General features: G+C 38.4%; 1 protein-coding gene across 4 annotated transcripts; it reads right to left on the reverse strand.

Moving 5' to 3' along the window:
- Positions 1–6,950: 6,950 nt before the first annotated feature.
- Positions 6,951–12,886, reverse strand: LOC306858412 (sterile alpha motif domain-containing protein 3-like). 4 transcript variants are annotated; one of them, XM_079398944.1, is made up of 9 exons: positions 12,457–12,627; positions 11,753–11,950; positions 11,251–11,411; positions 10,987–11,074; positions 10,494–10,649; positions 10,036–10,242; positions 9,135–9,303; positions 8,761–8,840; positions 6,951–7,983 (listed from the first exon to the last, which is right to left on the reverse strand). In XM_079398944.1, exons 4-9 carry the CDS (start codon positions 11,035–11,037, stop codon positions 7,690–7,692), a joined length of 957 nt encoding a protein of 318 aa, XP_079255070.1. In that variant the 5' UTR covers positions 11,038–11,074; positions 11,251–11,411; positions 11,753–11,950; positions 12,457–12,627; the 3' UTR covers positions 6,951–7,689. The 4 variants fall into 4 exon arrangements, with proteins under 4 accessions (XP_079255070.1, XP_079255071.1, XP_079255072.1 ...); XM_079398945.1 differs by lacking the exon at positions 11,251–11,411; XM_079398946.1 differs by lacking the exons at positions 10,494–10,649; positions 11,251–11,411 and having other exon boundaries at positions 12,457–12,886.
- Between the last annotated feature and the right edge of the window lie 341 nt (positions 12,887–13,227).

Below are 13,227 nucleotides of genomic sequence, written 5' to 3' on the forward strand. Positions count from 1 at the left end.
TCTTGACACAAAACACTGAAATTTAAATATGATAAATAGATTTAAATATGAGTCAGTATCTCTGAGCGCATGTCAAGAGATGAGTGATGTTTTACGGGCCGCATTTCAGTGTGTCCAAACCACAAGACATCATGGCTGAGAGAGTCTGATCTGATAGAAGAAAGAGTTTGACACAAATGTGATCTACGGGTTTGAATGCTTGGCAAACGCAGTCCTCAGAGCTGTATCCCATTTAGCCACACTTAGCAATCATCTTTAAATAAAAAAATAAAAAAATAAAAAAAAATCACAAGGGGTTTGGCAACGTTTTACTTGTGTAAAATACATTATAAAAGGTATATGCATTATATCTTTTCATAAATAACCGTAAGCAAAGTTAAATTGCATGATAATATTTGAAGGTTATTTTGTCGTGTTTTAATGCATTACACTTTCTAAAGGTGTAACAATTAGGAGATAAATATTATAATTTTTTATAACTGTGATTACAATTATTCATGTGATCATACAATGCATTATAAAGTGCGTCTCAAGGCATAATTAATGCATTAAAACTAATTATATAGTGCATTATACACTCACTGGCCACTTTTAGGTAGTATTAGGTACACCTTACTAGTACCGGGTTGGACCCCCTTTTGCCTTCGGAACTGCCTTAATTCTTCGTGGCATAGATTCAACAAGGTGTTGGAAACATTCCTCAGAGATTTTGGTCCATATTGACATGATAGCATCACACAGTTGCTGCAGATTTGTCGGCTGCACATCCATGATGCGAATCTCCCGGTCCACCACATCCCAAAGATGCTCTATTGGATTGAGATCTGGTGACTGTGGAGGCCATTTGAGTAAAGTGAACTCATTGTCATGTTCAAGAAACCAGTCTGAGATGATTTGAGCTTTGTGACATGCATTATCCTGCTGGAAGTAGCCATCAGAAGATGGGTACACTGTAGTCATAAAGGGATGGACATGGTCAGCAACAATACTCAGGTAGGCTGTGGCGTTTTAACGATGCTCAATTGGTACTAAGGGGCCCAAAGTGTGCCAAAAAAATATCCCCCACACCATTACACCACCACCACCAGTCTGAACCGTTGAGACAAGGCAGGATGGATCCATGCTTTCATGTTCTTTCCGCCAAATTCTGACCCTACCATCTGAATGTCGCAGCAGAAATCGAGACTCATCAGACCAGGCAATGTTTTTTGTAGCCTCTGTTTCCTGTTCTTAGCTGACAGGAGCGGCACCCGGTGTGGTCTTCTGCTGCTGTCGCCCATCTGCTTCAGGGTTTGACGTGTTGTGCGTTCAGAGATGGTATTCTGCATACCTTGGTTGTAACGAGTGGTTATTTGAGTTACGGTTGCCTTTCTATCATCTCTAACCAGTCTGCCCATTCTCCTCTGACCTCTGACATCAGGATATTTTCTCTTTTACGGACCATACTCTGTAAACCCTAGAGATAGTTGTGCGTGAAAATCCCAGTAGATTTTGAAATACTCAGACCAGCCCGCCTGGCACCAACAACCATTCCACGTTCAAAGTCACTTAAATCCCCTTTCTTCTCCATTCTGATGCTCGGTTTGAACTTCAGCAAGTCGTCTTCACCACATCTAGATGTCTAAATGCATTGAGTTGCTGCCATGTGATTGGCTGATTAGCAATTTGTGTTACCAAGCAATTGAACAGGTGTACCTAATAAAGTGGCCAGGGGGGGTATATAAAGGCTTTAAGTAAAGCGTTAACTCTTCTAATGTCATAAAATAAAATGTGAAAATATTTTGAGCTTATTTCAAACATTTAATCACAAAAATCCATTAAAAAAAATCCATTGACTTCAGGAAGATGGAACTGGAAGTGTGCAAAATGTCATCCCTGCTGCACTCTAATAATCAGATGTGTTATTAATCAACTACAGTGGCTACTGTGGTTTAAATGTAGTTTTCTCAGGAAGATTTTCTTCAAACTATTGCTCTGTCATTCCACCAGTTAAGCTCGAGAGAAAAACTGATGCCAGGTAATGTTCATTTCTGCTACAGCGCACCTTGTGAATGCAACCCTTGAGTTTTTGCGCTCTAAAACAAACTGCGTGTTCACTATACTTGTGTGTGTGTGTTTGTGTGCTGAAGTCATTCTGTGTAATTGAACTGACTGAAGGATCTCTTCATTAGCAGATAAGAGCAAACGGGTTTAAACCCCTTGATTCTGCACACGGACCTCATTCTTAAACCATTAACGGCTCAGGGATTTGAGCACAAAATTCATGAAAATGCAACTGATTTAAAGGTTATAGCTTAGTCTTATTTCATAGCTGTGAGCGCACTCTTAAAAATAAAAGGTTGCAGAAGGGGGTTTTCACAGCAATGCCACAGAACCATTTTTCCCAGAGTGTGAAGAGCATTTTAAAAATGTAAAGAACCTTTTTCCAATATAAGAACCTTTTGTGCACTGTAAAAAAAAAAGTTGAGCCAACTTAAAATTAAGGCAACCAGCTTCAGCAGATGTTAAGAGTTTTCTCAACTTGTTGTTTTAAGTTTATACAACAAAAAGTTGAGAATCTCCTACAAAAATAAGTTGAGAGAACTCCAAAATCTGCTGAAGCTAGTTGCCTTAAAATTTTAAATTGGCTCAACTTTTTTTTTTTTTATACAGCGTGGAATGAAAAGCTTCCATGGATGTTAAAGGTTCTTAATAGAAACAATCAAAGCCAATAAAGAACCTTTATTTTTATGAGTTTATAAGTTTGACTGATTCCAGCTAACAGGGAGCATTCCCATAACTTTCACTAACATTTTTTAAAGGTTATGTAAATGTTAGGACAAAAACATTCCTAAAATAATATTTATGGAATATTCTTATGACATTAATATTTGGTATATGTTCTCGTAATGTTGAGTGGAAACAATGTTCTCAGAACATCTTGATGTTATTACTATTTGCTGAATGTTTTTGTAACGTTAGCGGAAAACATTGTGAGAATGTTCTTAGAAAAAATGCTATTTGTTTTTGATGAATGTTCTTGTAATGTTACTAAAACATGTTATTAAAAAGATATTCTTATAACTGATGAACAAAATCTTGAGAGCAAACATTTTTTGAGCTTGAATCATTAGGAGGATCAGCCAACGGGGAACGTTGATGGAACATTCTCAAAATGATAGAATGGAACGATCCTCTAATGTTCACATAACCAAAAATAAATGTTTTTAATACATAAAAATAGATAAGTGAAGTGACGTACTGCCAAGTATGGTGACCCATACTCTGAATTCGTGCTCTGCATTTATCCCATCCAAAGTGCACACACACAGCAGTGAACACACACACACACACCGTGAACACACACCCGGAGCAGTGGGCAGCCATTTATGCTGCGGCGCCCGGGGAGCAGTTGGGGGTTCGGTGCCTTGCTCAAGGGCACCTCAGTCGTGGTATTGAGGGTGGAGAGAGCGCTGGACATTCACTCCCCCCACCTACAATCCCTGCCGGCCCGAGACTCGAACCCGCAACCTTTGGATCACGAGTCTGACCCTCTAACCATTAGGCCACGACTTCCCTGGCTTGAACATTTGAAAAACATTCAAAAATAATGTTGTCATTAAGGTTTCAAAGTGATAAAATAGAATGTTCCTCTAGTATTCGCAAAACCAAGAAAAAATGTTCTTTAAAAATAAAAAATAAAACGGGTGTTGTAAACATTGAGAGAACATTAAAATGTAACGCTCTCATAACGATGTCGAAATGAAAGAATGGAATGTTCTTCAAACGTTCACATAAGCAACATTCTTAAAACATTCTTTGAATATATGTGACCCGGGACCACAAAACTAGTCATAAGAGTAAATTTTTCCGAAATTGAGATTTATACATCATCTGAAAGCTGAGATATTTGGCTGAGATGCAACTATTTGAAAATCTGGAATCTGAAAAAAATCTAAATACTGAGAACATCTTCTTTAAAGTTGTCCAAATGAAGTTCTTAGCAATGCATATTACTAATCAAAAATGAAGTTTTGATATATACAGTAGGAAATTTACAAAATATCTTCATGGACCATGATCTTTACTTAATGTCCTAATGATTTTTGGCATAAAAGAAAAATCAATAATTTTGACTCATACAATGTATTTTTGGCTATTGCTACAAATATACCCCAGCGACTTAAGACTGCTTTTGTGCTCCAGGGTCACATATTTTTGTTAGCTGGGTACCTAGACAGAGCTTCATAGATCGCTCCAGACAAGAAGCCAATCATTCTGCCTTATAAGATCTGACTTTCTTCAAAGTCAGTACTAGACGTGGCTTTTGTGGATAAATTAATTTTAGAGCTCAAAGAAAGATTCATCCAAGATGGTGGATGAGCTAAGGGATTTATTTCAATTATAAATATATTTTGTCCACTATGGCAAAGTATTGCTAAATAAATATTCACCCTAAATGAAAAATAATAGGCTATTTATGCAAGGCAGTATTTGATTCTCCTAGCAAGATCTTTTTTTCTGGTATGTGTATATTTACCTGGTGCTCTGTTTGATTGACACACTATATAAACAATCATGCTTTGCCTAATGGGTAATTAATCAGGGTCCCTGATTAGAGGTGATCAATTCCCAGCGTCTAAAGAGCACAGTTATCTGGCACACTCTCTCTAAATTAGACCCAATTAAACGACCCCTCGTGATTAAAACTGACTCAAAATCTCACATAACGGATAGATTTTTAGTGCTCGGTTGTGTAAAACGTGCCACCATAATGCAGCCATTATATATGTATATATACAGGTACATCTCAAAAAATTAGAATATCATGAAAAAGGTCAATATTTTTTGTCACTCGTTTCAGAAAGTGAAACCAATATATTATATAGATTCATTACACAGTGAAATATTTCAAGCCTTTATTTCTTTTTTTTATGATTATGGCTTACAGATAATGAAAACCCACAATTCAGTGTCTCAGAAAATTTAAATATTACATAAGATCATTAAAAAAGGATATTTTAAACAGAAATGTCAGGCTTCTGAAAAGTATGTACATTTCTATGCACTCAATACTTGGTTGGGCCTCCTTTTGCTTTAATTACTGCATCAATGCGGCGTGGCATGGAGGCAATCAGCCTGTGGCACTGCTGTAATGGAACCCCAGGTTGCTTTGATAGCGGCCTTCAGGTCATCTGCATTGTTGGGTCTGGTGTCTCTCATCTTCCTCTTGACAATACATTCTCTATGGGGTTCGGGTCAAGCGAGTTTGCTGGCCAATCAAGCACAGTAACACCATGGTCATTGAACCAGCTTTTGGTACCTTTGGCAGTGTGGGCAGGTGCCAAGTCCTGCTGGAAAATGAAATCAGCATCTCCATAAAGCTTGTCAGCAGAAAGAAGCATGAAGTGCTCTAAAATTTCCTGGTAGATGGCTGTGTTGACTGTGGACTTCAGAAAACACAGTGGACCAACACCAGCAGATGACATGGCAGCCCAAATCATCACTGACTGTGGAAACTTCACACTGAACTTCAAGCAACATGGATTCTGTGCCTCACCAGTCTTCCTCCAGACTCTGGGACCTTGATTTCTAAATGAAATACAAAATTTACTTTCATCTGAAAAGAGGACTTTGGACCACTGGGCAACAGTTCAGTTATTTTTCTCCACAGCCCAGGTAAGATGCTTCTGATGTTGTCTCTGGTTCAGAAGTGGCTTGGTAGCCCCTTTCCTGAAGATGTCTGAGCGTGGAGACTCTTGATGCACTGACTCCAGCTTCAGTCCACTCCTTGTGAAGCTCTCACAAGTGTTTGAATCAGCTTTACTTGACACTGACAGTATTCTCAAGCTTGCGGTCATCCCTGTTGCTTGTGCACCTCTTCCTACCCAAATTCTTCCTTCCAGTCAACTGTGCATTTAATATGCTTTGATACAGCACTCAGCCACACCTTTCAGTAATGACACTCTGTGACTTACCCTCTTTGTGGAGGGCGTCAATGTTCGTCTTCTGGATCATTCCCAAGTCAGCAGTCTTCTCCAATATTGTGGTTTCAAAGAACAAGAGATACCCTGAATTTATACTGTAGGGATGGTCATTAATTGGAACTCAAATATAAATATTCTAATATTTTGAGATACAGATTTTTGACTTTCATGAGCTGTAAGCTCTAATCATCAAAATTAAAACAAAAAAACTTTTGAAATGTTTTACTTTACATGTAATGAATCTGAACTATATGAAAGTTTCACTTTTTGAAAAAAATTTTTTTATTCAAATGTTTTTAGATGTACCTGTAAACATACATATACATATACAAACACTAGCGGTCAAAAGTTTGTTTTCGAAAGGAAGTCTCTCCAAGGCTACATTTATTTAATCAAAAAAACTGTAAAACAGTGAAATATTATTGCAATTCAAAATAGCTGTTTTCTATGTGAATATGTTAAACTGTAATTTATTTCTGTGATCAAATCTGAATTTTCAGCATCATTACTCCAGTCATTCAGTTACATGACCCTTCAGAAATCATTCTAATATGCTGATTTGCTGCTCAAAAATCATTCTGATTATTAGTATTATGAGCACCGATAATAACTGATAATAAATGAGCATCAAATCACAGCAATTACATTTTACCATATATTCACATAGAAAATATTTCACAGTATTACTGTATTTTTTTATCAAATAAATGCAGAGAGTGAGTAGAAGAGACTTCATTCAGAAACAAAGATTCCAAACTTTTACTGTTGTACTATATCAGCATCAATCATAAATTCAGCTTGTTTAACAATGAACACCCTGACACACACTACACTCTCAGAAAATAAAGTACATAATTGTACCTTTAGGGGTACAATGGCTTGTCACTGGGGCTGTACCCTCAAGGGTACAACTTTTGTACCCTTGGCATAGGGTACATATTTGTACCCTTGTGATTTGTACCTTAAGAGACCAGTCTTGTACCTGTGGTGACAATTTTGTACCTTTATTTAACAGTACAAAAATGGACCCTTCAAAAAGGGTACAAAATTGGCTTTGACAGGGTACAATCGTTGACATATTTATTACTCGCACACGCTGTATTAATATCAGAATTTATTAAGTCCTTTTTATTTTACATTTCATTTTAAACACAATGTCTAACTGTGACATAACTTGTGGTCAACTGAGTTAAGTGTCATATGCCTTAAAAGTCCATTTCATCTCCTGGTTTCAGTAAAGTCCATTCTTTATCAACCTTGACACTGCATGCATGAAAGTGATGGTCATAGAACAGAGGAATCAACATTTTTCCACATAGTGTCTATGTTAAAGACGTACTTGATTTGCCAAAACAATGGAATACGCTCAGAATGCAGTACATCTATGACAAATACATCTGACCGCATACTTCACATTGTTGACGGTTACTTCAGACACACGTTGGATAGCTTTCTCGGTTAAATCTACATCACAGAGGTTGTGATTGTCCATCTGGGCTCTCTGCAGCTCCACAGGTAAAGATAAAAATGGAGTGGTCACACTTTTTACCAGGGCTTTCTCAAATTCACCCAGCATACTCCCACAAAACTCCCAGCACTGTCTGAACTGGTGTCTGTTGCTCAGTGTTGTAGCTAGGTTTATAAAATTTCTGCAGTTAGTTTCATCAAGGTGAATGTCTTCCTGGAGCATTTGGGGCACTGGTATGGACGAGGCATGGTGGAGTCAGTATAGGAGATTTATTTGCCTAGTGACAGTTATTGGCAGAGGCTGGTCACCATCCACAACTATTTTGGCAATGTACCTTTGGAGAAACATCAGAGTGTTCAGATGTCTTGGATATGCAAAATTGAACACGAAGTATGTGCAGAAGGCTGAGATGATTCCTTCGTCGATTCCTGAGTTGCGAAACACCTCGATGTGGTCCACTTTCAGAATGTTTGGAGCTCTCCTGGCAAAGGCCATTTTCCAGTCTCGGTCGGTGAACTGAATAGTTGGGTACAGGCTGTCAAGATCAGTCTATTCAAAGCCAAAAGGAAAAAAAGCAAAATTAACCTGACATTCTTACCATTTGGTGTAAAATATTAATACCTCACAAATTCTTGTAACGAACGAAAACAAGTTAATCCATTCTGACATATTGCACTTGCTCTTTAAGGAGGAATGGGAGGCTGTTGTTCATTGATAGGGTTGTTAAAATATCAATGATTAGCATTGTGTTATTGGGTAGATACACTAGATTACTAAGCACATGCATCATCTACATTCTTTGCATACACATTATATGCTCAAATAGTGGTTTATAATTAGAATGTGACTATATTCTGATGTGGTGTGCAGATTCGGTAGATAGTAAATTAGATTTTGTTTTGGGTGTTCATGCTACACAATTAGAGTAAAATTTTATTTTGTAGTCATTGTGCACAAATATTGTGCTTATGTACTCAAACTTCCGCCTTTTCCTTTCACACAAGAACAGATATGAATAGCGGTTAAAACTTGTTTGACTGGAATTAAGCAAGAACTGATGAATCTAAAGTAATTTAACAATGGTGGAAGACAAAAAGCAATAGGACCATCCAAGCAAGTCTTCAGCGTAGCAACAATGATGAGGTGATCAGCCTTATTACCACTTTACATACCACTTAAAAGTAATTAAATATTTAAAAGTGGATAAAGTATTCCTTTAAGTGGAGACGTGTGGTGTTAATATGATTTTCTTTCTATCAGTACATTTGTCAAGTGTATTTGGTGTTATGGAGGTGAACAAAAGAGATTTTAGCAAGCAAGACATACCTCTCCAAGTGTAATAAAGTGATCAATGTTCTCCTTGAAGATGTAAGGCAGAAAGATGAGGGCTGCCCTAAAGTCAATATCTGCAAGACATGAGATATACTTGATATTTAAACAACATTTTTCTAATTCAGAAGCAGTGCAAGTAAATATAAAAGGTCATCACTAGACATTTGGTCCAGTGTAGATGTCAATTTCAGGTAAGCAATTTGAATATAAAGATGATTTTCCCACAAAACCGGTGTTAATTAACACCTCAATTCAAGTACACCGTTTTATGACATAAGAATAATAACAAATCTAAAATAGAATTAAAGACATATTAAGGCCCACGACTTGGAAACACTGTGGTATAGGCATTAACATTTAATCAGTACCTGGAAGATCCTCAGTAAGAGCTTCTTTTGTCTCCAGGTAAAACTGGAATAGTGGGCATTTCCTTTGAGCTAGTTGAAGCACCTTCGGTACAATACATTTGAAGCCTTCATTGAATCGCTGACACAAGTTCCCTGTTGCTGGATGGATACGTTCCAACTCATCACACAACTACAGAAGAAAAAACATCAAGCTTTATTCCATACCAGAAATCATCATGCAGCTTGATACTAATCTCAGAAGCAGTACTTAAATGGCATATGGAAGATATGTGACATTTGTGTGTAGACTACATGTTAGTTTTCATACTAAACCATTAAAATTCACATTTATTTCCACGGTCACATTTTTAATGATGATTAATAACATTTCAGTTACATAGTGGTTTTTGCTTGTTTATTAGAGTACAATACATTCACCAAGTTTGACCCAATAACTCCTTCCCTGTCATGAAAACTTCACAAGGAATCTCTCCCGGTGCTCCGGTGACTAGCTGGCTTTTTTCCTGCCAGACTTTCAGCAACTTTCATATGATTGACACCAGCTTTGTGTCGCATCCTGCCCGCTACTCGGGACGTGGTGTTTTGAACGATTAGTGAAGGTGCACCGCAGCTGGCGGGGTGGGGGGATTATGGTAGGTTGTAGTTACTCGCACATTGTGCTCGTAAATCATTTTTCCGGTTCGCACGTATCGAATTTTAGGGGCATATGCGAGCAAAATGGTCGCACTGTAGAGCCCTGTATCTGTGTGTACGTCATTTTGGAGCAGTACACTCCTGGTGAAGTTCTCATTTTCATGACAGGGAATCAAACTTGGTGCATGCATTACACTCACACGGACCAGCAAATAAGAATATACCGTTAAGAATTCTAACTATGACCTTAGGATACATTTTTACTTACCCCGGTGGGTGTCCTTAAAAAAGGGTACTTCTTAACTGTGTCCTCTACAGTCATGCCATTAGCAATCTCCTTTTGCCGCCATGCAAACGTCTGCTGCATTCGGTCTCGTACAATCCTGAAGTCAGGTTGCATCTTCTGGTACTGGCTATTTAAGACATTCACATGAGCCTCAATGGAGGATGGATCCTCACCCAGAACACTTGGTGCCTTTATGGGAATTGAGATCGAGAGAGATACACTTACAAACACATCTGACATAAAACTAAACAATAAATTGTCTTGTGTAGTTCCATTGAGTGAACCAATCTTCTATCAATCTGATTGAACTTACTTGACCAACCTCATAATTGATAACTACAAAACTGTGAAAAAGAAAATACGACAGATACATTAACCAACTAACTACAACTTAACTAAGCCTCATTTATTACCAATGCACCAAGCTGGGCATCACTGACCTTGGACACCTTTCTCTGACTGGTCCTTGCTGTTTCTACAAGTTGCTTTGATTTTGTGTGGCCAAACTTCTCCTTACTACCTCTCACTTCACTGTTGTCAACCAGAGGTGCACGCTCCCATTTGAATTTACGCCTCAGAGACATGTGCCATGTGTGCTAATTGAAACAGAAATATTAATTAATTAAAAGACTGCTCAGGCATGAAAACTGGTCAGGGGTAAAAAAGGTGAGATGGACACGGCAGCAAAAAAATGCAACAAGATAAAGATACCGACACGTTTTATCCTGTTGTTGACGTTAGCCTACATTACATCCAGGTTGCTGCTACTCGTCTCCATAAATGAACAATTAACCTAGGTAACATTACCTAAGTTAGGGTAACATCCCAAACCCCACCCCACTTTTCTTTTATGACAGACCTGCACATAACATTGAGAAGATGTAATACCTCATGTTAAAAATACTGTGTATAGTTATTTGCTAATGCACTTACATAACCATTTCCCTCGAGATCCTTCAGGAAAGGATATTTCGCAATCAGCATCTTTACAACTTGCACATATTCTGAAGTTGTGGGATACCTACAAGAGAAGAAATGTAAATCAATTGAAGGCCATCTGCCTTGAAATAATCATGCACCAGGACAAACACAATCCATTTTTTTTTTTCAGCATGAATTTTGTTTCATGGGGCAAATATGCTCTACAAAGACTTCAGTTAAAATATTGGTGTCTAACATTGCCTTCAATACACTTACGTGCATTGTGTATTGTGCCACAGCCTCAGAGAACCCGGATCATTGTGTGTCTATCCTTTGGATTTTTCTGGCATGGTTCTTTGTTGTCTAGTTTTGTTTGTAGGTAGCTGGGGAATGCTGGAATGTCAAAACTACCAGGCAGTCTCACATTAGCTCCATTCCTGTATTATAGATTTTTTTTAACTTTTAATTTTAGGTGTAAATCAAATTAACAAACAGTTTACACTGCTAAGACCCTTCCAATTAATAGGTTACCAAACACCACGTAAAGTGCAGGCCTGCAGTCTTTGATAATATATCTTAAATCCTTGCAACAGGTCAGGTATGAAAATTCAGGTAGCCTGAATTAAAAAATGCAATGTCTGCCCCAAATATTAACTGCTATGAGGACAATAATTACTAGAACAAAAGTTATGGTACTAGTGTTCTTAAGCTTCAAGTTGGTCACTAAAGCTAAGATGAAACTTGGAAGATGCTTTGAAAACATCATACATTCACTAACCTTGGTATAAATTAGCTGAACTAGATTGCTGGCATTCCTCTGGAGGCACAGGCTCTAATGTCAGCGTTACTACAGGCTCTTTCAGCTTGCATACAAACTGGTTGAATTTGACCTGCTTCTTAAAAGATCCTTGAAACAAGTATGATACCATAGTCTCTGTGAGGCCACAGTCAACTGTTTCACCAGCCACGTCATTATCTGAAAGAAAGTAAACATAGGGATATGAAACAGCTGTGCACTTGACTAAAAAGTAATCCAAACAAAATGAAATAATTTGACCAGCACATAATAGCAACAACATTAGCTTTGTGGCCAATGCTCATGTTAGGTTCGGTGCATGAATATACACGATATAAAAATAAATAAAACTCGCGTGCAAATTAATTAACGTTAATGTAATGCGGAACTAACGTTACTGTTATGCCTGGTTCAGACTGGCCTATGACGCCACCAACTGTCAAGCTTATGCACAAGGCCCGGTCATAGTTTAAAGTACTGAAAAGTCCTCTGCAGTCCTAATAATGTATTATATTAATATTAAAAAACATTGCCTGACCAGCCAAGGAAAAATTCGGTAACATTCCACGTTTCATCCACTAGCAGAGGACATAGCAGTATACAATTTGGCGGGGTAACATTAGCCCGTTAGCATTGGCTACCACAAATATTTTGTCAAATAAAATGGCATTTAAATAAAAACTTACCTCTGAATCTCTGGGCTTCGACGTCGGTTACTTCTATGCCTGCTTCTGATATTTTTTGAAGGACCTCCTCGGTTGAAAGCCCTGTAAGAACCATGAGTAACCGTCTGCCTTCTTCTCCACCGATTGCCGAAAGAAAGACCGCGAAGTCGCGAACTGGACGACGTTCTCTTCAATTGAGATTCAAGCAGCCAATCGGAGCTGGCTCTACATATTGTATTGTCGTGACGTATTGTCAAGTATGGTGACCCATACTCGAAATTGGTGCTCTGCGTTTAACCCATCCAAGTGCACACACACAGCAGTGAGTGAACAAATCCACACACACACACACACACACACCGTGAACACACACCCGGAGCAGTGGGCAGCCATGCTGCGGCGCCCGGGGAGCAATTGGGGGTTCGGTGCCTTGCTCAAGGGCACCTCAGTCGTGGTATTGAGGGTGGAGAGAGCGCTGGACGTTCCCTCCCCCCACCTACAATTCCTGCCGGCCGGGGGCTCGAACCCGCAACCTTTCGATTACGAGTCCGACTCTCTAACCATTAGACCACGACTTCACATCTTTCCACCAATCAAAAGTAGTGAGCTGGCAGTCTCCGTTCCCGCTCTCTCCAGTAAATTAGGGAGGGATAATGTACTCAGGCTATGCAATGCAAAAATGTTTCTGATGAAATAAACTGAGAATCAGCCATTTGTGTGTTTATGTGTGTTGTTTTTCATTTACATAATCAATATAATATTATAATTTCATCAGCTGGATAATTGTATTAT

This window comes from Barbus barbus (genome assembly GCF_936440315.1).
Source record: "Barbus barbus genome assembly, chromosome: 39".
NCBI classification, from domain to species: domain Eukaryota; kingdom Metazoa; phylum Chordata; class Actinopteri; order Cypriniformes; family Cyprinidae; genus Barbus; species Barbus barbus.